We start from the raw sequence: 23,940 nt of genomic DNA, 5'->3' as shown, positions 1-23,940 counted from the left end.
ATATAATAAAAAACGATCAATGTCTGTCTTAAATACGGCTTTTCTGTACTTTTTTCCTTCTTTTTTTATGTATGTGTGTGTAGTTTCCGTAAAAATGAATGTCACTTTATTAATAATAAATATAGCATTCTGTGGCTTTGGCTGTCTGGTTTGAATGACAGGACTGTGCAGATTACTATCGTCATTTGTGTTTATTTGTGCTGCCCCACTCTCAAATAATATCTCATCTGAACCATAATGCAACAGCTTTAGCTGGCTAGCACAGACCAAGTTATCCTCATGAAGGACGGTGTTTGGGTCCTTTTCAGCAGACATTTAGATGATGGTAGTGGATTGTTAGAAGGACGCGTTGTGTTGATGGCTGAATGCCTGCCACCCTGGGCTTGAGATTTCCTGTTATCACTGTGTTTGTGAAAGTCATCTGTAGTGTACCACTATACCAAATGTTCACATCCAGTGCAGAAACACTTCACACATGGGGCCTGTCTACTAAACATTAATATTTTTACAATGGCAATGAAAATATGAATCCATTTTAAAAGTTTTACCATGATTGTGCATGTTGTGTTACAGAGTAGCTGCTTTTACGCTGTTATCAAGATGAAAATAAATATTTCCAGCATTTCCAGAGTATTACCTGTAAGCAATGTTTCTACTGTGTACCCTGTTCTCTTCCACCGTACTCACATACACACACCCCCATTGGTTGTGTGTGTGTGTGAAGTGGTGGTGAAGCAATGACGACCTTGAGTTATTTATAGCCGGTGAAAGGAGCCGCAGTCTACAGGCAGGACTGTGCCGTTTTTGCTCAGACTCCCCCGAGAAAGAGAGACAGAGGGGAGGGGCTAGAGGTGGGTGGAGCTTCCAACTTGCCCCTCCCCGTCCCCCTCTTTAGTTCTCTCTCTCTCAGTCTTTGCCTTCCTGCGAGGTCATCAGATGCACCAACCAGACACTAGGGATGCAAGCGAGTGTAATGATCCATTGGCCACAGTCCAGCGCACATGGACCCTTTTATTGTAATGATGAACTGAAATGATGTTGTTGAGGTTATGAGTCCATAGGGAGACTTTACGTGAGGTCACCTTGACAGTCTCTCCAGATGTGCAGTGTGTTCTGAATTGTGCTGATGCACTTTGTTTTCTCCATCCAAACTATAAATGACTCTAAAATGGTCACATTTTAACATCATGCCAGTAACACCAATGCATATTTTGAAAAGCTGACCATGATTACCATGTGAACAGAATTCACACCAACCACCCAGTGTGCTGAAGAAGAAATGTCCTGATTTTAGGGATAAATAATTTCCCTAAAATGATATCTTGCCAAACACTTTGCAACTCCACATTGCACTCGGACAAAATGAGCTTCATTTATCTCCCTTTTATTTCATCACCTTTATTTACATATTTCTCAACACACAGCACACAGTAGTTTTCTCTCTCTTTCTGTAAGCACTTCGGTCTCCTGGTTCAGTCCAGTTTTGTCCATCTGTCCCTGCCCCATAATCCCTCGTCTGGCAGTCTTTGTCAGCCCCTTTCTCCAGCTCTCACGCTCAGTCAACAGGCCCCTGGAAGATGAGCTTTACGTGGCCCTGCTCGCCGGTCAGCCACGTCCCACAGAAAGGGCAGGCGGCGTGGAAGGCGTGCGTGCCGTGCGGCAGCGGGATCTGGCTCCAGCCCTGTACCGTCTTTTCCGAGCACACGTGGCCGCAGGGGCAGAAGGCGTGTGTCGGGGGTCCGGCGTCCAGGTACAGCCCTCCCTCGCAGCCCAGCCAGAGCGGCACGTAGGGGCCCACCCGCCGGCACATGGGGCACTCGCGGTCGCCCGTGCTGGGAGGTGCCGTCCCCCCGCCACCGGGCACGCCGGGCATGGCGGTGGCCGCCGCCGCTGACGCGCCTGCCTTCTCCTTGCGGAACCCCCAGTTGTGGTAGCCGTGGACGTGGCCGCAGTTCATGTAGACCCAGGGCTGCTTCTTGTCGACGGTGGCGCGCTGTGCCAGGCTGGGGAAGGCCAGCGTGTTGAAGCCCACGGGACACTGCGGCCGTGCCGCGTTCAGCTCCTGCCGCAGAGACTCCAGCTGCTTCAGCGTGGGTGTTCGGCGCAGACCGCCGGGCGTCCGCCACAGCAGGGTGGCCCCGCACAGGTCGATGAGGGAGCCGTCCTGCAGAGTGTTCGACTCGTTCTCCACCTGCATGAGCGGAGGCCACACACACCGGTGAGTTATGACAGTCCTACGTGTTGCCAGGCTCAATATTGTGTACGTTTTCAGAGAAAAAGCCCAGAGCATTGCTTCTTTATACTCATCTTTTTTCTAAATTCTCTACATCTTTCCTCCTCCTTCTAAACTCGGCCTGGAACAGCTCAAATTTTTCCAATTGATTATGAAAAATGAAAAACCCCAATGAAAAACCTAATGAGGATAATGAACTTTTTTCATGGACTAAAAATATAAACTCACCAGTTTTCCTCTCTGTTGAGCGGAGCGTGTCTCTCGGAGGGCAAAGACGTTCCCACACACAGAGATCTCCCTCCACACCCCTGGTGTCGGCTCGGACACGAACTCCCCCGCAGGGTGCATCACCAACACCCCATTGGTGGTCAGCCCGTCCATCAAGCCGTCTGAAGTCCTCCATTTAGCAGCACGCTCCTGACACAAACCCCAGACAAGAATCATTTCTACTTTTTTATACATATGAATAGAATCATCTTTCCTATATCACGTATTCTAAAACAAAATAAAAATAATTCACACCCTTAATCAGTATTATGACCGATTATATGACTTTTAAGCATGTCTTATTTAATCAGTTCAGTGTAAATTCACTACTATTGCAAAATGTATAAATAACTTAAGCAATGAAAATTTATAGCCAGAAATCAAAGACGTTCAATTTTACGTCTAGGACACACGAAGATTTATGTGCATGCTTTTCATAACCGTATTGATATCCTTGTGGCTAACAGTTTCCCCATCTTTTCTCCTTGTCCTCTCTTTCTCCACCTACATGGACAGAGGGAGTCCACTGCGTGCCAAGGACAGTGTGTGTCAGGACTCATACTGTGGTTTAGCCAAAAAATGCACCACCAGCTGCTACAAAACTATTACCGTCCTCCATCCAACGTCTTACTGCTCACTCTGATGCATGTTTATCTGCTCAAGTTTCGCAGTTATTTTATTTACCCAATTCTCCCCAATGTTCCAACTCAAATGGTGTCTACAACAGTAGAACCCCGCCTTGCCCTATTAAGACTGATTCTCACTGGACAGTTTGGGTAAATGAAAAAGGACGTTATTGTCCTGTCCAGGTTTCGGTCAGATCCATTTCGACAATCAAATCAAATAACCTTTAGCTGCAATGAATGTGCCGATCGATCAGTGTTTTTCCTGGGCTGCTCATTGACCGCACTTATGCTACGTTGCCTTTACAACTCTGTGTCTCAGCTTCAAGAGCTTCTTTCGATATTTTATTTCTTTTAGTGGACTTAAGAGAGAGGGATGGGTATCTGTCATCAATGCCTTTTTCTGAATAACCAACAATTCTACTACTAGTGTGATCAGCATCACTGCCTCACTCCAATACTAAGTCTCAAGCCAAGGGACAAGAGGCTCTTTAATGTCATTTCAGCTATTTACAGATACACCGGGAAATGAATTAACGTTCCTCCAGGGACTGTGGAGCAATACAAAAGAAGAACACAAGCGCAGACAATAAATATGAAATACAGATAAAATATGGGGTGACATGACACCGAGTGGATTTGCTGAGGCGGTACCATATTGTGAAATGTACCAGATATGTATGCTTATAGCATACTTCAGTCACTGAGGTAACAGCAAGTACACAGTATTGTTAAATGGAATACAGTACGTGTTTATATTTGTCTTCAGTAACTGGGAGTTGCGAGGTCTTATGGCATGGGGGAAGAGTCTTCTGGTAATTTAGGTCACATATGTTAAACTGGTTTGGTGGCATATTTTTAAGTATCCCTTCTTTCCACATGCATACCCTCTTGAAAGATGAGCAGCATTCATACTATGTCATTGTAAAACTCCACTTTCGATTACTGATTCACTGAAAACACTTTCCTAATTTTCTTCCAGTGTTTGTCATATCCATCTCCTGACAGAAAATCTTACCGGACGCCTTCCTCCAATGCATCTAAAGTCACAGCCGCAGTTGTTTCTGAACGCTGCCCATCTGCAGATGCAGCTTGGCAGACTTGTAGGTGAAAACTAACTGCTTGCTTCTGTCCCTGTGATTTAAAAGGTGCCCACACTGGTAGGCACATGGCTTGTATTACATTACACTTATGTGGGAAGAGGAATCCTTCCCTCCCCTAACCCACCATCCTTCCCACACTAAAGAATACAGCTGGCGGCACTCTCTCAGACCCCCGGCCACCAACGACAAATAGCAACGAAGGGAATTGAACTCGAATCTGAGCAGCACACAGTGTGCCTTGGCTGGATAAGTGGCTCAGGATCTGTTCATAACTCCACAAAAGCTCAGCCGTCAACATCACCAAATGAATCGCTCAGCAAGCGCCAATCCAACTGGCGGAATGCAAACGGTCCCCATCGATGGTGTCGTTCCCCGGTAAACAGCTCGAGCCGTGGCCTGATCTTTCGACCTTTATGTTCCAGCACGTGTCCTGCGATCGGGCCTCTGACTCACCCCGAGGAAGATGTTTTTGGAGGAGTCGAAGCCGGCAGCGTAGATGCGAGCCGTGTAGGGGGCGCTACGCTCACACGTGATGCGGCAGGCGTAGCGGGAGATGGTGCTCTGGGCCGATTGACCTCCGTCTCCTCCTGCGCCGCCCTGCCCGCCTCCTCCACCCGCCGTGTCCGTCACCACCAGGTCAATCATGCTTTCTGTAGAACGGCCGATCTGGGACAGAAGCAAACATGCGGGCATGGCGACGGTGACTGCACGAGTGTAATTACATACACTTCCCAGATTATTCTGAGATATATGGCAACTATTTTTGAATTCATAAGGTTAAAGCACGGTCTTGGTTTGAGACGACGAAATATGAAATGTTGTTAAATACCACACAAGTACCAAATGTTGTTAAGTACCACACTGTTGCCAGATATTAGTGCACCCTCTATGAGGGTCTTGTGTTCAAGCTCATCAATGGTTTGCATACAAAGGTATTTGGTAGGATTGAATGCGATTTCACTAGCCAGGTTAACGGCATCATTTCATCCAGAATGTTCCTCAAAGCATTACTGTACGAACTGTGCATTATGACAGGGAGTATTACCCTGTTGACAGAGCCCCTGCACTTGATGGTACAGAGTGTCAGTGAATTGACAACCCTGGTCACTTAACGTGTTATGCTCTTTCATCAAGCCATTGATCTAAGGGACCCAGTGTATGCTAGATGAATACCTCTCAACCCATTATTCCTCCAGTGGTCTGTATAGGTAGAAACAGGCAGGTTAGATACCTCATCTTATGGTTTAATCAGGCTTGACAACCTTTTTCCAGTCAGCAGTCCAGCGATGATAGGTCCTTAGTTGCACACACATGGCTAAAAGTATGTGGACACCTGACTGCCACACCAATGTGAGCTTGTTGAACACACCATTCCAACACCATTGGCATTACTAATGAGCTGCCTGTCCTTTCCCAGTTCTAACAGCCTTCACTGTGCTGGGAAGGGTTTTAAAAACACTGTGGACTGTGGAAATCTTTGCCCATTGAATCAGATGAAGTCAGGTACTGGTTTTGAATGATAAAGGTTTGGTTGACACTTGACATTCTAATTCCCAAAGGTCTTTAGTGGGAGAGATGTCAGGACTCAGTCCACCGGAGCTCCTACATACTAAACTCATCCAGTCACAACCTTACAGACCCTGCTTCGTGCACAGGGTTATCCTGGAACAACAAAGAGCCTGAAATTGTCTGAAATGTCTTAATATTTCCCCTTAATATTTCCCTGGAACTATGGAGGAGACTAGCCCAAATGCTGAAAAACAGCCCCAAACCATTATCCCTCATCCACAAAACTTTACAGTTAGCAGGATGCATTCTGGGAGTTCTCCTGACATCTGCCAAAGTCAGATTCATCTATCAGACTGCTAGATAGTGATTCATCACACCAAGAAAAAAAAGAAAATAAAAATTCACAGCTCCAGAGTCCAGTGGCGGTATGCTTCACACCACTTCACCTGATGGTGCTTGGCATTGCTCATAGATGCACACTGCACAGCTGCTCAGCCATGGAAACCCATTCCATGAAGGGCCTGATGCACAGTTCTTATGCTGATTTTGCTTCCAGAAGCAGAAGCATATCTGTAGTAAAAAACGGCTATTTATATACGTAAACGTAATTTGCATGCTGTTCTCGATCCTAGATGCTTCTCTTTCACAGTAAGAGCACTAACAGGTATATGTAGAATGACCTTGCCAGGGTTTAAAGTCTCTGAACTATTCATTACAAACCATTTTACTGCCATTCCTGGTCTATGGGGGTCTGTGTGTTTGTTTTTATACACCTGTTAGCAACAGGTGTGGCTGAAACACTTGAACTCAATTATTCCACCTACCTTTGTTCATTCAACAAGGGCTGCTTGCTATATAGTAACATTGAGCCTCTCTTGGCTGTCATGATCAGTGTGTTAGATCATGCTTGAAGTTCATTGGTCAGTATTTCATATACATTTAAACTATGGACAGAAATGACTGCATACACCACCTGTTTATATAGTACAGTATACACACCTGTTTATCCAGGGGTAGGGTGGAGGGTGTAAAACTGTTGACTACTCACAAATCATAGTAAAGGAGAATGCTTTAGTTACCTGAAACATATCTGTGTTAGAGTCATGTGTATACTCCACAATGACAGAATGACTCCGTGACAGTGTGTAGGAGATACTGTGCTGGCTTTTGTTGCTTAGGGCCTGCAAAGATACACACACACACACACATATATATATATATATATATATATATATATATATATATATATATATATATATATATATATATATATATATATATATATATGCACAAGGCACGCACACATGCACAAATGTATGCATGCATGCACGCACACACACACACACACACACACACACACACACACACACACACACAGCTCAGTCAGGCTTTCATCCTTTATTAGCCCTTTCATTCTCCATAGAAGAGTGGATGCTGTCAAGTTTCCTAATCTTATGCAATGTACACTGCAATGTTATGCAATGGCGCTACACACACTCATACCACTTAGTGGATGAATCAAGAGGGCAGATATGGGGGGCTGTGTGCAAAATAGATTTTAACCCAGTTGTTACTAAGACAAAAAAGCTAAACATTTACGTAATCATGTATCAGTGGCTTTGTTTTGTGCTTTAAAAAGTTAAGAATATCGCCTGTCTTATCTATATGTATATATCGACTGCTATATATGAACAAATCTTTGATAAAAGAGCAATACATCTCATGTCAACATCATTGCAAATGAGTTCTCGACTGTGTTTTCGATTTATGCTGGCCGCCTCACCTTTGACACCAGAGGTGTTGAGACATTATGGATGACATCAGGCTTGACACCGTTGGCTTTCGGTCTCTTGTAAAGGGCCAGCCGACTCCTCCGGCGACCCTTATCCCCGCTAGCCAGTGAACCATTATGCCTGTGCACAACAAGGCTGCAGGAATGAGGCTAGAAAACCTCGTCATATTCGCATAAATGTAATACCATGAACAGGGTTGTGTGGTGAATGGTACCTTCGTACTGATGACTTTACAAATCGAGTGACTCTTAAATGGGGCTAGTGTTAACATGACCAGACAAATGACGAAGATTAAGTCTCATGCACTCTCTGATAAAGGTCTGATTTTAAGCTATGGAGGCAAAGTTGCTTTTGGTTCTGGTGAAGGGAGAGCGTCAACATATATGAATTAACCTCTAGTAATACAATTAAATGGCTACGTTCTGTCGTTCTGATTTTGTTGACACATGAGTAGGAATAATGAAGAGTTAACAAAATGGCTGATGAGTTTGTTTGAAAGCCTGTCATTGAAAATGGGATCTCATCTTACAAGTCATCGATACACAGCTCAATAACTCATTCACTAAATGAGCTCTAACTCTCAGACTCCTCTGTCTCCTTTGATGTCGAAAGGGTTTAAAGGGTCTCTCTCTCTCTCTCTCTCTCTCTCTCTCTCTCTCTCTCTCTCTCTCTCTCTCTCCTCTCTTCCCCATCCTTTCCCGGCTGTCAATAGTGTCTCTCTGTCTCGTCTCTCCTAGGGGCGTTTCATTTCTCTGCTTTGCTCGACGGCTGCAGGATTTGAATGGCATCTTTGTCGGCAGTCAAACAAGGTGTTTTACATCCGCGGCTGAAATCTAAAGATAAGTCAAAGCAGCAGCTGCACGTGTGGCACTAGTGGAGCCTGGCGGCCTGAACGATACTGCGTTCGTTCATCCAAAACAAAGCATCATCACCGGAGTCCGATTATCTGAGGACAATTTTACTCTTGAATTCCTTCTGAACTCAATTTTAGCAGTATATTGTCGATGTGAGCAGGTTGTTAAAGAACTATAGGATTTCAGGGAAATGAACAGTGCATCTTTGAAATCCAGTGCTTTTGACCGCATGGTCATATGCATAACTAATATATTTATATATACACTATGCTATAACTGTGTTATCCACACAAGATAAAAATCTGACCGATCACCTTCCAGTCCTTTCTGGATTACATCTACATCATAAGATTTCTTGTATTACATGATGAGAAAAAAAAAACCCCACCAAATCAGCTGACAATCAGATAAGCCTAGCTGTCCAACTGTTCATAAAATTGTCACCTCTTGTCTGATAACTCAGCCTCTCTAGAAATGCAGGTGGCACTTACCCGAGCACAATTAGCTCTCCGTACTTGACGGGCTCCTTGTCCCCGGAGAACAGGTCATCGTGGGGCTGGGAGCCCGAGCCCGGAGGCGTTGACGGCTGACTCTTGTTGCATGACGGGCGAAGCTCCAGCGGTGGTGGGGGGCACAGGGCTTCAGAGCTCCCTTCTAAAACCATGTCCAAGGGCCACAAGCGGGGGGCTCAGAGCTGAGGGACAGGGAGACATGCATGTGGTCATGACCCATCACAATCGCTCTTCTGCCATGGGACGAAGCGTGTGCAGCGTCGCCTGTAGCGAGGTGACAGGACTGAGAAAAACAACTGAGGCAAAACAACACAATCCCGATTACAGGAATAAAAACAAAAACCGGCGGTATCACATATCAGATGATATAGGGAACCGCTAGAAATGCACATGTATGTGAGGGAAGGCCTTTGAAACTATTGAAGCTAAAAATCAGGTAAGTATCAACTGGCAATCCATCTTGAACAGAACAGAAGGAACCCTGAGAAAACAGTGACCTGTGACCTTCCTGTTCTAATATAGTCAGGAAGGGCTTTCATTTAGACCAAGGTGTAGAGTACTGACTCCCCCAGCCTTCCAACCCTTTATACTGTCAAATGAGCTGTGAGGGGGATTCCTCTTCAAAATATTACACTTAAACATGCTCAGCAATGTGTACACTGGAAGGTCAAGGCTTCAAATTGTCCAATTTTCTTTAAACATGTTGCAAAAAAGACTCAAATCTGATATATTTTCAAATTCTGTAAACGTTGCCATCTCCTAAATGTGGACTCAACCAGTGTTGCTTTTACATATCAGAACTAGGCTTGTGTGTTTTGCAGGATTGCACCTAATTTCACACCTACACACACAATTACACTTCGATTACATACTCATAATCGTGATCACATGCATTTCAGCAAAGCAGATATAATATATAATGTTTCTAAATATCAGCACACAATTACATTAGCCACGCTGCCTTTTTTTTCAAAATAGATATAAATGTATAAAAGATTAATGAAATACTCACAAATAAATCCTTTGTTACATGTTTTATAGATGTCATACTCAATTATAATTCCCTCCTGTTAACTCAGTTAGAATTCCCGACACACACATACACACATTTTTGTATAATGGCAGATAACATGGAAGAATATATATAAAGGGGTTTGAGACTATACTAGTCCACTGCAGAACCCATGAAGTCTTTAAGTCTTTACTTGTGAGAATATATATAAAGGGGTTTGAGACTATACTAGTCCACTGCAGAACCCATGAAGTCTTTAAGTCTTTACTTGTGAGCACTCCTACCTAACCCAATAGGTCTTATGTGTCTTGCTGGAAGAGAGGCAGAAGCTGTCAGATTAAAAAAAGATCTAAAATCTTCCAATACTTGATGGACTCTATGATACCATGAAGCTTAAGAACATATGAGGCTGTTTTCTGCATGACCTTATGTCTTGTTTTTCTTACATCAAACCATTTTTTTCTTAATACAATCTTACCTCACTGTAGCTTCAGTTTTGAGATCAAGCTGATAAACAGAGTCATTCTTTCCAAGCATGTTAATTATGTTGCCGTGACGTGGAAACCAAAACTTATCATAGCAAGAATTCTGTACACACTGGATTAATTTGAAGAACCAATGGCTAGCCCAGGCTCTTGTCCACAAGGGCGGTTTACTGGCCAATAGATGATGGACAGCAAAAAATCAACCAATCACAGCCTTTTTACAGTGCAGCAGGGTAGTGGGTGTGTGGTGGTGAGAGGTGGGATGGCATGGACAGAGGGAAGAGGGCAGGCGAGAAAGAGAGTGGGAGAGAGGGAGTGAGAGAGACAGAAATAGACAAAAATAGAACTACCATGGCAGTGCAGGTGATGGAGGACAGGGGTGTGGATGGAGAGAAAGGCATGTAGAGGTGAAATAAAAACATTGCACATGGCATAGTGGTGAAGGCTACGTCAAGCCAGACAAGGACTGAAACAAGCAGACAGTTCTGCAACAAGATAGTATCAGTGTCCATACGTGTGTGTGTGTGTGTGTGTGTGTGTGTGTGGTGGGGGTCGTGAGTGTGTGTCTTATAGAGGGGCTATGTACGCCTGCGCACAAGCTTGGCAGGGTGATGGATTGCCTGTTCTGTGCCATGCACTTTCTAATCAACCCACTGTCACAACCGGGAGGGGGGAGAGATGGGGGGAAGGAAGAAAGAGAGAGACTCACTGTCACAACCTAGGGGAGGAGAGAGAGAAAGAGAGAGAGAGAGAGAGAGAGAGAGGGGTGAGATGTGTGTGATGAGAGAAAGGCCTGGAGGGTGGCTAAGACAAAGGGATGAGAGGATACAAAGACAATTTGCTCCACGGCGTGGAGATGGCTGGAGTCTGAACACTAGTGAGGTCGCTAGCGCTGATTGCGTTAATACCGTTCGTTCTTTTTACACATTACTGCACAGTTCATCAATAATGTGTTGGCTCCTTCTGCCTTTTTCGTCAATGGCAACCCCCTCAGCCCAGACACCATCTGTCCTCCCCTCTTCATCATCATCATCATTTTCTTTTTGTCATCTTCTGTTTTCTCTCTAGCACACCATCTACACTTCTTTATTCTTCGTTTAACACTTGATGTCTTCCGTTTGTATCTCCTCTCTTCATCTTCTCCCCACAAGTCCTCTCTTCCAAAATAAACCCCCAGCTTTTCCCAACTCAACTCCCACAGCCTTCTTTGCTGCCTCTGCAGTGTGGTGTGTGTGTGTGTGTGTGTAAGAGAGCAAGAGAGAGAGAGAGACACCGAGGGGGAGTCGGTCTCATCTGTCTCTATCATGAAACAGATTAAGGGGGTGCTAAATATACATATACACGGAAATTATCCCAGGAATAACTGATGGCTCCTCCTCCAGTCTGATCTAAATGAACATCTTCATAATCTGTGTGTTTCTTAGTAGACCATTAGTAAGCTCAATGGTTCCTGTTGGCAGTGGTCCTCCATGAAGCGTGTCTCTTGGACACTGCTGTAGAAACAAAGCCACCAGTGATCTTTTATCCAGGCTCCGTGACTGAGAGTGTGATTTCTAATCTTCAACCATATTTGTGTTAACTGAATTATGCATGTCAAGGAAGGCTTGTAATGGTTCTGGTATTTGCAATGTTAATGCTATGCACATAATTGGGGTAGCAATATGTTTGTTGAGTCTGTTTGCAAAGGGCTGGTAATAGTGTTGTCAGCAGGAGCGTGTTTATAAGGCTACTCTCTGTCGGTGCCGAAGGACGTTCCATCATGTTGGCTGTTGGCTCTCTAAACGATGGATATCTGTTTCTTGCGATAGGGATGTATTTGTTCAACACCATATCATCACACCGTGCCATCGTGTGGTTGCTTGCTGCAGTGCCCTTTGACATCCTTCTTCGTCCTTCGGTGCAAGTGTGGGGGGTCCATCGGAGTAACCCTCGGTGACACCCCAGAAACCGTCTCCTTCACGGCGAAGTTGAAGCATGCAGCATGCAGTGCAGTCCACCGATAGAGCAAGTGTCTCGCTGTCCTGTCCATCCCCGCTGCTCCTGACTGGACGGGCGGTGTTCCTTAGCCGGAGCCACCAAAGGACACGAGACAAGAGGAAGAAGCAGAATCGGTAGTGCTGGTCAACCAGTCCCCACCCCACGCCCATCTCCACGGGACTCTTTTGCTGAAGTGCTGCATGTGTGTAGTGTGTGAACTGTGTTAGAGCCCATGGATGAGCTGTCCTGTACAGACTTATCATTCAGAAATGCAGGTCAGCAGCTTCATATTTTGGTTACCTGCCTGACTTTGCTGCGACATTGTGACACTTTGCAATGTAGGCTGCAATCCACTGAATGATTGCTAGGACAGAACACGGCCACGGACTCCTGCAGTATTTTTACATGTCTGTGGGACTTAATTAGGTTTGGTCATTATGATGCCTTATGCCGACTGATGTCACAGTAACAGGACGTATTCGTATTAAAACACCATACCATCCAACCTAGCAATAGCAGGAAACAAACTGAAATAGCACATGAGCAGCCAAGAAATGCCAGCCTGGTTTATGATGACTTACCTAAACGAGACCTCACCTGAGGCTGCAAACTTCACCAACACAAGAACACTTCTGAGGAGAGAACGTGTCCCTTTAGGTGTGTACCAAACCCATGTACTATAAACATATTGAAAATCAACTCTTTGAAAGTCTTTGGCGTTTGAAAAACGAATGCCAAACCTTCCAGAAGTCATATCTCCATTACGGGAATCTGGTGGACTCTGATGGAAGCCGCCGTGTGTGCAGTGACTGGTAAATGAATAGTGAACTGCCTCAAAACCATGGTGAGTGAATTCGTGATACTCCAAAAAAATAAGATTAAGATCTAATATCAGTGAACTACAGATTCTAATAGCCCTCTTTTTACTGTATAGGAACAAAATGAGTAATTTCTTCACTCCGATCTGTCACAGGTGGCTACACCTCCAGCTGAACCCACACACTCACACACTAAGCTCAGCCAGTCAGGGAGAGGGCCACAAACTAATTAAACAGTTATAGCTGCCTGTAAATCCCCACAGTGACACAGGCTGTGCTGAGTCACTCTGGGTAACATATACTCATATTACAATAACCATATCATATCATTGCCTGTAATGCTGTCCCTCTGTGAGTTTGACACATATGCCATATCTACAGTTCAGTGCTCGGATATCCAAAAATCATTGTACAACATACGAAATGCCGTTTAACATACGATCATTTAAAGTATTCATTGCTGTTTTATGTACATATTAACAGAGTATGCAGTACATTATCAAGGCCCTTGCTACATCTTATGATGGCCATCTTGCAACTGCTGCCACGTTTTAGTCACTATGATCAAAACAGGCCTTGTAATAGATATGTCTTTCATCTTCGCATTCACACGAAATAGAGCTCATATCAACGTAAGGGGATGATCAAAAATGACCCTATGATTACAGCCCCATGATCGAAGTACCATGTCCGTGGATATTCTGTGCTCTAAGGCGACAGATTGCAGGGGATTGCGTCTATACCACTAAACAGTCTCACCACACAACAGGACAGCTGAGAGTTAACGGACACTGTTGATCGTGAGAAAACAATATGGGACAATTCAGAATTTGTTCACTGGCCGTAGTCTGGAGACATTTTACGTCAACTGTCACGTTTGACTTTAAATTACACGGCGGCTATGCTTTGCCATCCGTCTTCCTTCACCTACATGTAAAAAAACATCTTTGTACAAGAAAGAACAATTACAAACAAGCCGTGGCACTGTGTGAACCATTATCAAATGAATGTATTTCATAAGACCGCTGGACTGAAAATGTTTGTTTGGCGGGACCCATCGACTTCACAACAGCAGTCTGGGACTCGGGAGCAGGCAAGGGATTCCTGTCATCCCCCACACAGACAATAAATACATTACTACAGAAGACACCAGCAATCCATGTTCGCTGCTGAAATAAAAGGTGATGTCGTTTAATAACGACAACACTACCGGTAGTGTCGGCCCTAAGGCAAAGTCAGCAAAAAAATACAGTATTTAGCGTAACTATAAAAAAACAGCCTACACCCAGATTGAATACACACCCGCTGATATTTGCGTCGCAGGACCCGTTGCCTCGAACACCCTCGGTTTGTCAATCCCGGTGTGGCATCAAAATCGGGCGTCGTGTTGTTGATCATCTTCTGCTACGGTCATTTGGATGGCACGGCGCTCACGTCGTGCGGTTCGCGTCGCCACAGCCGGTGTCATCGGTTTACACGGCAGTCGGCGAAGATGTTAGTCCAACACGAGAGGGGTTTCGGTACCGGACCTGACTCTCGGTCGTCACGCCCATCTCTCCCTGGCGTTACCCCTTCAAAGAAAATCGAGGAAGGTTTTTCGCCCTCGCCCACATAATGCGTCTTTGCGGTTGGTTAGGGCACCACGACTCTTGCGTAAGCCCGCCTTCGGTACCGATAGCGGGGTTGGCAGCACCTACCTGCTGGTACCTACGCGCTGTGATGCTCTCACCACAGAAATGATGAGTCTAAAAATTGCTGCTAGAGCTTTCCGCAAGCATATCAATGCTGTGGATTTATAGTAATGTCGAAAAGCAACTGTTAATGTCATTTTCAGTTCATAGATAACGTTTCGCATTTCTTATTGGGGGAAATATTAAGATTGCTTGTGACTGTGTAACTGTCCTTCCCATTTTAATAATTTAACATTTAATAATTAATGTTCTATTTATAATTTGTACATTTAGTGGCCAACTTATTATGGATTTTCGCTCATCCTGCCTTTCCTTCACATTCATGCTGTGAGTCTTCCATTCAGTGTGATCTGGTATTAATATGGGCACTCTGTAGACAGTTTTGACTAAAGCATAGACGTAATTATTAATTGTACATTTTCAGGGCGTGGGGTATCCACACCAATAATTCCTGTTCACACTACAGTGAGGGTGTATGGTGTGAGAGGTGTTCCCCTCCCCAAAGTTGAAATGAATGCTACGCCACTGAAGTAAACTCCGTTTCATATCTGTGCAGCAGATGAGAGACAGCATGTGCGTCGTGACATGGTTTCCTGCTGGAAGTCTCCATTTGACAAGGAGGGGAAGTGTGCTCATGAAAGAAGTGATCAGTAGCAGTGCTCAGGTACCGTGTCATTCAAACAATGCTGCTTTGGCATGAAGGGAATTAATATATGACAAGAAGTCATTACACTGAAGCCGGAGCCTGTGTTATTGACACTGACTGGATCCATGGATTCATCCTGTTTTATGCCACATTCTGAGCACACCATCTGTGTGCCACAGCAGAATTCAATATTCATTAGAGGAGGCACGGTGTGCATTTTCAGGTTTGATGATCGACTCTCCAGCGAACCCTGTCTCCCCGCCCCTAAATGACAGGCGTGGCCTCCTGGTGCTTTAGCTCACGTACCATATTCCGGCCCTGTATTAAGCTGGTGTTTTGAGTGCTTGTTGCATTTCTGGTAGCTCAGACAAGTCTGGTCCTCCTCTTGGTGCGTGTTATTAACAAAAGTGTTGTCACCAATGGTTTGCTGGATGTTTTTGTTATCACACTATTCCCTGTAAAACCCCAGAGCCTTTAGTGCATGAACATCCCAGGGGAGAGCTGCTCCTGAGCTGCTGTAACCACATCTGAGTTATATTATGGTCAAAGGCTACCAGCTGTATCCAACCGACTACATATAACATGAATTGTATTCCTTTTTTATTATTTCATTATGCTTTATTTATTTGTATTATTATGCATTCATGCACCATTTCCTTTTATTTATATTTTATTAGTACAATTACTGTACAACACTTTGAGCTGCATGTCATGCATATTGGGCTTTAACAGTTAATACAACAACAAAAATGACTGATAACGTTATTGTAAAGATATCTGGCCTAAAATCTCTAACGAATCTGATTTGTCTTGCATTTTTAATGACGTAACCGCGTGTTTAAAACAAGCGGTCGCATGTTAATGACGTCACCCAACAGCGCCCAAGCACCATCCCTTTACTTCTGTTTTCTGATTTTCGTGTCCCCTCAAGGCAATTTTACTCAAATCATCACAAGCAAATACATTTGTTGTCTTTAAGGAGTGAACAACACTTACATCGCATCGCCTGCAGTAGGTGTTAATCCTGTCGCCCTCGCCATGACAGAGGATGATGATTTGTTACCAAGTTTGAGTTCACACAAAATTCACGATGTCGATTTCGTGCATCCCGATGGACTCTGCTGGGTGTCAGTCCTGTCTTGTTTACTGCTCGCGTGTTCCTATGTCGGAAGTTTATACGTCTGGAAAAGTGACTTACCAAGGTATCGTCTCCTCCTCGTTCCTCTGATTCGCACATGGGATCATATGTCTTCAGATTCTGACAACCGTAGCCTACTTGCTAGCCTGCTATCATAGCTCTGTTAAAACACAGCCCTATATATAACCCTCTCAGGGCTGGTGGCTGCAGCCAAGTCCAGCCTGACTTAGCTAGAGAGATAGCCGGCTAATTTACAAGCAGTTTGTTTGTTATTAATCTCTACACATATATAGGTTAGTCATATATATAGGCTAGTCTTTAAATTAAGCTGCTGGTTGATTTTTTAAAATAGCTAAATAGGTTCTGTCAGATTTTCTAATCGTCTTTTACTGTCTATTCGAAGGGCTAATTTTACTGGGTAGCTAAATTAAATGAACCATAATAATAATAAAAATAATCAGGAAATAGTATTGATAGGGTACCTACGTTTGTTTGTCCTCGACCTGCGTCTGGTCGCTTCAGCTGAGACATGATCAATTTACAAGAAGTTGCAGAAAATGCACTACCATCTTAACGGCCTGAATCATGTAGGCGTAATGCACAGTTCTCATCAAAACCGCCACAGAATCATGCGTTGCCAAACATACTAGGGAAAGTTGGATTGTTTTAGCTAATTGCTCTGCCTTTTACACACACACACACACACACACACACACACACACACACACACACACACAAATATCAAAACAGCCAAAACAAACCCACATCCCCCCAAAGAAAGAAAGAAATCTGGTCACTTGGGGGCGATTTTACCGAATAAATAGTTGAGTTATCCTTATATAATTCTCAGCGTGGACCAACTAATCCTGCCAAGATGTCTTTTCCCCTTTCCACTTCAGTGTGCTTGCCAAGAAAAGAGGGACACTACAAAGCATCTTTGATAGACTGTAGAGTGTGTTTACCCAACCAAAGACTAAGACAGGAAGTCCCCTGCAATTCCAGCAATATATGTGACCTTCAACTTATTTGGATACTTGAATAGGTTTAGTTAGACCTCTGGTAAAGAGTAATGGCATTTTTTGTAATTCAAATGATTGAAATAGTTTTTGTGATACTAGGGACCACCCTTCAGTAATAAAGAGACGCTTTACCAGTGTGCTGGTTGTGTCTGCTCTGTCTCCACTGTTCGTGTGGACATGGAAACAGCTCACAGGTGTCCAGGTGAGATCTCTTACTGATAGACCCCAACACCTGCACTGCCCGTTCGGGGAGGGGGGGGGGGGGACTTTTAGAACTTTCCCAAAACCAAGAACATGGTATTTTTCTCGCCTCAAAAAGTTTCATTGGTGGATATTGCTTTCACCCGATCTATTAATTAAGCTAAACGCTTGTTCATTCAAGTCACATCATTCAGTGATGTTACTGTACTCTTTTTTTTTTGTAATCAATGCAGTTTTCTTATTTATATAACTCATAAATTACTCATGTACATATAGTGTATATGTTAGCTCTATTTTACAAGTATTTTAGAGAAGGATACAGAAGTGTTCAGTAGGAATGTCTGCCACCATGGTTTCATCCTGATTTGTCTGTTTTCCATTCCAGCCCAGTGCGTCTTTACTGGCTCTCATGGGAATCCGATTTGAGGGCCTCATCCCTGCCATCATTCTGCCGCTTGTGCTCACTATGGTAGAAAAACCCTCTGAATTAATAAAAACCATCATTGCAACTTCACAAGTTTTTTTTTAAGTGTTTGTTTAATGAGGCATCTGTTAGAGGCACTTTGTTAGAATAAGACAGCAGTTCCCAGTACTATTCCAGGACACGTTCTCTTTTCCACATCTTTGTATTTCCTCTGCTCTGACACAACTGATTTCATTTATCAGTTCATTACTGAGAGTTGCTTGGTCACAATCACATAATAAGTTGTGTTGGTGCAGAAAACATAACTTAGAATAGAAACATATCTTTACTCAGAAATTTTAATTTTAGTTCCATGTTCAGAGTGGTTTAAAATTGCTTTAGGGTGTTTTTATTTGTGGTTTTAGAGTTACATGGTTGTAGATTATTACATGGAATAATCTCAGAATTGCTAAAGGCTTTTTAGCAGCTCTAATGTAAGCTACTACTAGCTAACATAGCATTCACCAATGGCTGGTGTGTCAATAGTATTTTAATATCCAATGATGAACCAAACACTTGCAAATCCTATAATTTCTTTAAGACTAATAACTGCCATCTGTCATATGTATAAATCTACAATTCACTCTGGATAAGAACATCACCAAAATGCTGTAAATGCAAATGCTTTTCCTTTGTTCCCTTTTGATTTTAGCAACATAGTTTTATATGGTTCATAACTGTACAAAGAGTTTGTTTTGTGCTTTCAGGTATTATTTCTGGGCCCGCTCATCCAGCTAGCCATGGACTGCCCATGGAGCTTCATTGATGGAATCAAAGTGGCTGTTGGTGAGGAAGGTTTTCATGACTTACATTGCGTTTCTGTTAACTCTTTGTCAGACAATTTGATTTTGTCAAAATCACTTTTGCCAAAAGCAGCCAAATTCAAAAGCATTTGATTAAAACAGTTTTGAAGTGTTTTAAGAATGTGTGTACCAAATGTTTTAGGAAATCTACAAACTGATTAGGATATCTACAAAAAACAAAATAACTACCAAACTGTTATGACGAGATGGGTTGATAATGTATATATTATTTATGGCATTTCATAGACACTTTTATCCAAAGTAACTTAACAATCATGATCAAGAATAGTTCAAGCAATTGAAGGTAATGCACCTTGCTCAGGGTTCCAACAGTGGTAACTTGGCAGTGTTTGGGATTGAACCAGCAACCTTTTAGTTACTAGTCCAGCTACCCCTGCCTCATATTACTTATTAGAAGCATATACTCCCTCCAGTGTGTGGCTTAGTGTTTCTCCTCCTGTTCACAGACCCATGGTTCTGGGCTCTATGTCTGAGTGACATGCGCTGGCTGAGGAACCAGGTGGTGGCGCCGTTCACTGAGGAGTTGGTGTTCCGGGCCTGTATGCTGCCCATGCTGGTGCCCTGTGCCGGGCCCTCTGTGGCCATCTTCACGTGTCCGCTCTTCTTCGGCGTGGGTGAGTTTAGTCTGTAACTGGCTGCCTTCAGACCGCAGTTCAGAATGAGCTAATTCTTCTGTGTGGTTTGAGAGAGAGGTGGGGAAGCCTATTGGTGTTTTGCTTGAAGTGACTGTATATCTACCTGTCTGTTTTCTGGTTGTGTGTGTGCACAGCACATTTTCACCATGTGATTGAGCTGCTGCGTTTCAGACAGGGCACCGTCTCAGGCATCTTTCTCTCAGCAGGTAAGTACTGTCTCAGAAAACAAACCCAGATTTGCCACCAGTTCATTTGCCACAAGTTCCTGTTGTTCCTTACAGTGTGATGTGGTTGTGTGTATTTGTATTCCAGTGTTCCAGTTCTCCTACACAGCTGTATTCGGTGCTTATACTGCCTTTATATTCCTCAGAACAGGTTTGTATTTGAAAACAAAACTTTTGAAGCCAGTACCCGGTCTGCTTTCTATATGTGATGTGAAAACAGGTGTTTCTCTGCTCTCTGGCTGTGGTTTTCCCCAGGCCATCTGGTGGGTCCTGTGCTGTGTCACTCCTTCTGTAACTACATGGGTTTCCCGGCATTGAACACAGCCCTGGAGCACCAGCAACGCCTCACCGTTCTGTCCTTCTACGTGCTGGGTGTTCTTCTCTTCCTCCTCCTCCTCTTCCCCATGACTGACCCGCTTTTCTATGGCTGGCCCACACCCGTCTGCAGCCTGACCTCCACCCGCCTTGGCTCCCTCTGCTCGTGATCCTCCTCCTGCAACGCAGGCTCCGCCCCAATCTCCGCCTGTTTCCTTTTGCTCCGCCCATGGTGACATGCGGCTCAGTTTGCCGCCTGATTTCCAGGTCCAGCTCGGTAGGGGGCTTAACATGGGCAGACAAAGGGAACTGTTGTTAAAGAGCAGGGGTGTCTGTGGGTTTTGTGGGCAATGTCTGCGTGCACGAGGGGTCATCAGGTCAGCTACAACGCAGCCACGGCAATACGGACACCAGAAGAGCGGCCCAAGAACAGACTGAAGATATCGGCAAATGAAGCTTGTGAGTAAACCTCTTGGAGTTTGCTGAAGACGGGTATTTATATGTTACTGCACGTTCACCGTGTTCATATGATGATATTTGTATATTTGGATTTGGGTGGGTTTGGGGTATAGAGTTTTATGGTTGCGCTAGGAAGACTTGTCCACTGTATTTTGATGGAGACGACCCCCTTTTTGCGTCAGTGTGGTTTTGAATTCTCCGGGCTCCGGTTAACGAGTATGCTGCTTTGGCTGGCCCGCTGGATCAGATCTGCTCCAAAGTTCACGGAAACCTTCAACTTCGTTCTCTTTGTACCCAAGAACTGTATCAGCAGAACCGTGACCACTAACCGCTACGCTTCATGCTTTATCCGGCTATCACCTATTCAAACGCAGCTGTTTAAATGGGTAATAGTTGGCCCGATTGTCCTTTTAAACATTATATTTTTAAAAGTGATAGAACAAAACATGAAGCTAATTAAAATGAATCTTGAGTCACATGCTGAGTAGCACGTATAGAGCATTGCCTTATGTCTAAGCTTATTTGTGACTGACCTCATGCCAGAAGACTTATAGCATTATTTAAAGATGACTTCAAAACAGCAAGCTGTTCGTAGACAGAGCAGTCCTGTCTGTTTTTATAACTCCAAATAGAGAGTCAATCATACAATATACCAGCTTTTATGGAGGGCAGCCTATCACACACACATGGGGTTCTTGGTGTTAACAGTGACATGTAAGCTATTCTATGTACTCTATGCACAATCTGAGAAATTGCTTTTACATCTCATGCAGTCTGATAGTAGTGTGATAACTGTTCTACAGTAGCGGACTTGCTGTTGGATCTTGATACCCAGGCATTGTTCTGACATGTAAAAAACAAAACAAAAAAGTTCAATGTTTTAGATTAATATAAGGTTAGAGATCTGATCACGTGGCTGACATGCACCTTTGGGCCTGGAATGTTTATCTGTGCTATAAATGTGGGTGGATGCAGTGGAAGGTGTTGCACGTTGCTGGTATGTCCGTCCACACCCCGTCCCGACTGTCCCACTGTCCTGTCGTGCGTGTCGGAACATTCCTGGAGAGTGGGGTGGGTGGGGTCACAGGCACGCTGAGCCCTTTACCATTGGTTGGTTGGTGAAAACCCTGACCGCCGCCCCACCTCCCCACTCTGCTCCGCCGTGCTGTGGCGATACCGGCACCCTGAGAGAGGCCCTGACGTCGGGACCGAGAATCTGCACGCCAGCCTTGAGGTTAAATTGTCAAAAGCATTTGTTGAGGTAGCGTGACATTTTGTTGTGCCATTATTTTGGGCTACAGAACCTTTTGCCACCAACTTGTAAAGAAAAAAAGTTTTTTTCTGTTCAGTTTATTACCCCAAAACCAGAGCAGAATGCTTTTTACAACGCTGTTTTGCATTGAACTTTTATTTCTGTTGCAATGTAAAGGATATAGAACACACGCACAGTTTAGCATCTGACATGAGCATGTTTTTGGAGTTATTCCACATGAATGACATGAATAGGTGCTATAAGTATTCAGCTAGTATCGTGCTTCGAAGTATGTAGATATTGCTGTTTTTGTGTGAAAGGCCATTTTAGTCTGAGTAAACCTTTAGCAATAAGAATAGGTAGCACCAAATCAGGGAGTCGCATGTTTCAGTGCAACATTTTTCGTTTTCTTCCCACTTGCTAAGTAGATGTTCAAAGCCTCGGGTACTGAGCTGACGTTGGGCCGTCCTTGACCTGCCAAAGCTGAGGCAGGGGTGGCTCAGGGGTAGCAGCTGTCGTGGTTGAAAATGACTGGCCTGTTGATAGCAACCACTGGATTGTTTAAATGTGCCATAGTGTTGTTTGGTTGAGTTAGCGCACACACACTGCTTGACTGGTTAAGGTGCGACCTCGGTGTGTTTTACAGACCTGCATGTTTACACGTGGGGAAGATTGCGAATGCTGCTCTGGCTTTAGTTTTGTCTGCTGTGTCATTAGACGTTTACTATGCTGACGGTCTCAGGTCAGAGGTTGCTGCTTTGTGCTACTGGGCTTTTCAGAGGTTTCAGTCACTAGAGGGAGCCAGAGCACCACACTTTCTGTTTTGTTTTCTCATTTGTTTTGTCTGGTTTTGTGTTGCGGAGAGAGCCATCAAATAATAAGTCTCTGCTTATGCTGCCATTGTAGGAAAATGGGAAAAAAAAAGATTTGTAATTGCACCCGTTGTTAAAATCCTTATTGGAAACAACAGTGTCTGTTTAGGATCCTACCAGAGCATCTTAACGGACATGCGCTTTAAAGTGTTTGAGAGACACTAGTTTGAAAGACACTCTACTGGTTGTATTGGTTTCTTTTTTAAGTCTTGGAAAACGAATTTTGCCTCCCATAAATTAAGGTTCTGCCGTGTGATTTAGTCGCCCATGTAACTGACCTTGTCTCCCGCCTGTACTGAATATCCCCTGGAACTGTTGCATGATGACAGCAGAGTCTTAAACCTGGCTGGATTTTAACTAACGTAGACATTTTGTTTTCTCAAAAGGATTTGATTTAATTTGAATTATTTTCTCATCGTTTCACAACTATGTCAACAGCTTTGTCCTGAACATTCCTCTCCAAGGCATTTCAGGTTTTGATTAAAAAAACAAAACCAACCCATCCTCCTGTGTGGGAGAGGCCACTGTCTGGCACCGTTTTTCAATTCTTTCAAAGAAGTGATTTGCAAACCAAACATTTACACCTGTTGTGTGATGCTTTGTGAAGATGCTTTGAATATACACTCGGTGTATGAACAGGATGAGCAATAGACATTCGAATCTATTTTTGCAAATGAAAAAGCTGTACTATTTAAATGTACTATTTCATTAAATAGGTGAAAAACTGAGTAGATTAGATTGATTGCAGAACATAGATGTACTGTTTTATGACTAGACTGGTTGTAATTATTCATAGTTAAGATGTTTATACTAAGGACTATATTTTCTAATCAAATCTATTTTGGTGTAAAATAGAGGGGTAATATCCATACCGGCTGTTTTTCACTAAGGCCATGTGCAATGCAGTTTGGTGCAACTCGCTGAAGGACAACTATTTTCTGACAATCTTTTTGGGGTCTTTCATACCACTGCAAAAAGAACTGTTGTTTGCAAATAAATTTTTTCTATAAAATTA

General features: G+C 43.8%; 2 protein-coding genes across 4 annotated transcripts; one reads left to right on the top strand and one right to left on the bottom strand.

Moving 5' to 3' along the window:
• Window positions 1-274: 274 nt before the first annotated feature.
• On the bottom strand, window positions 275-16,801 carry peli3 (pellino E3 ubiquitin protein ligase family member 3). 3 transcript variants are annotated; one of them, XM_076972752.1, is made up of 7 exons: window positions 16,722-16,801; window positions 8,874-9,076; window positions 7,519-7,648; window positions 6,815-6,916; window positions 4,680-4,892; window positions 2,462-2,650; window positions 275-2,191 (listed from the first exon to the last, which is right to left on the bottom strand). In XM_076972752.1, exons 2-7 carry the CDS (start codon window positions 9,044-9,046, stop codon window positions 1,556-1,558), a joined length of 1,443 nt encoding a protein of 480 aa, XP_076828867.1. In that variant the 5' UTR covers window positions 9,047-9,076; window positions 16,722-16,801; the 3' UTR covers window positions 275-1,555. The 3 variants fall into 3 exon arrangements, with proteins under 3 accessions (XP_076828867.1, XP_076828866.1, XP_076828865.1); XM_076972751.1 differs by lacking the exon at window positions 16,722-16,801 and adding an exon at window positions 16,520-16,656; XM_076972750.1 differs by lacking the exon at window positions 16,722-16,801 and adding an exon at window positions 14,489-14,757 and having other exon boundaries at window positions 277-2,191.
• rce1a (Ras converting CAAX endopeptidase 1a) lies at window positions 16,248-23,940 on the top strand. Its single transcript, XM_076972753.1, has 8 exons — window positions 16,248-16,725; window positions 17,780-17,882; window positions 18,267-18,350; window positions 19,052-19,130; window positions 19,615-19,782; window positions 19,938-20,009; window positions 20,116-20,178; window positions 20,283-23,940. Exons 1-8 carry the CDS (start codon window positions 16,562-16,564, stop codon window positions 20,510-20,512), a joined length of 963 nt encoding a protein of 320 aa, XP_076828868.1. The 5' UTR covers window positions 16,248-16,561; the 3' UTR covers window positions 20,513-23,940.

Source organism: Brachyhypopomus gauderio, chromosome 14, assembly GCF_052324685.1.
Source record: "Brachyhypopomus gauderio isolate BG-103 chromosome 14, BGAUD_0.2, whole genome shotgun sequence".
Taxonomy (NCBI): Eukaryota; Metazoa; Chordata; class Actinopteri; order Gymnotiformes; family Hypopomidae; genus Brachyhypopomus; species Brachyhypopomus gauderio.
Note: the sequence above shows the minus strand (reverse complement) of the source record. Positions and strands in the feature narration are given on the sequence as shown.

Bases quoted from the DNA above. Each gene is read 5' to 3' on its own strand.
- peli3 (XM_076972752.1), bottom strand. From the start codon at position 9,046: ATGGTTTTAGAAGGGAGCTCTGAAGCCCTGTGCCCCCCACCACCGCTG. The intron at 2,651-4,679 runs GTGAGTCAGAGG...GGTTTGTGTCAG, and splicing joins CCAAAAACATCTTCCTCGGG to GAGCGTGCTGCTAAATGGAG. The intron at 2,192-2,461 runs GTGAGTTTATAT...CCGCTCATGCAG, and splicing joins CTCAACAGAGAGGAAAACTG to GTGGAGAACGAGTCGAACAC.
- rce1a (XM_076972753.1), top strand. From the start codon at position 16,562: ATGACAGAGGATGATGATTTGTTACCAAGTTTGAGTTCACACAAAATT. The intron at 19,131-19,614 runs GTGAGGAAGGTT...TCCTGTTCACAG, and splicing joins TGGAATCAAAGTGGCTGTTG to ACCCATGGTTCTGGGCTCTA. The intron at 20,010-20,115 runs GTAAGTACTGTC...TTTGTATTCCAG, and splicing joins AGGCATCTTTCTCTCAGCAG to TGTTCCAGTTCTCCTACACA.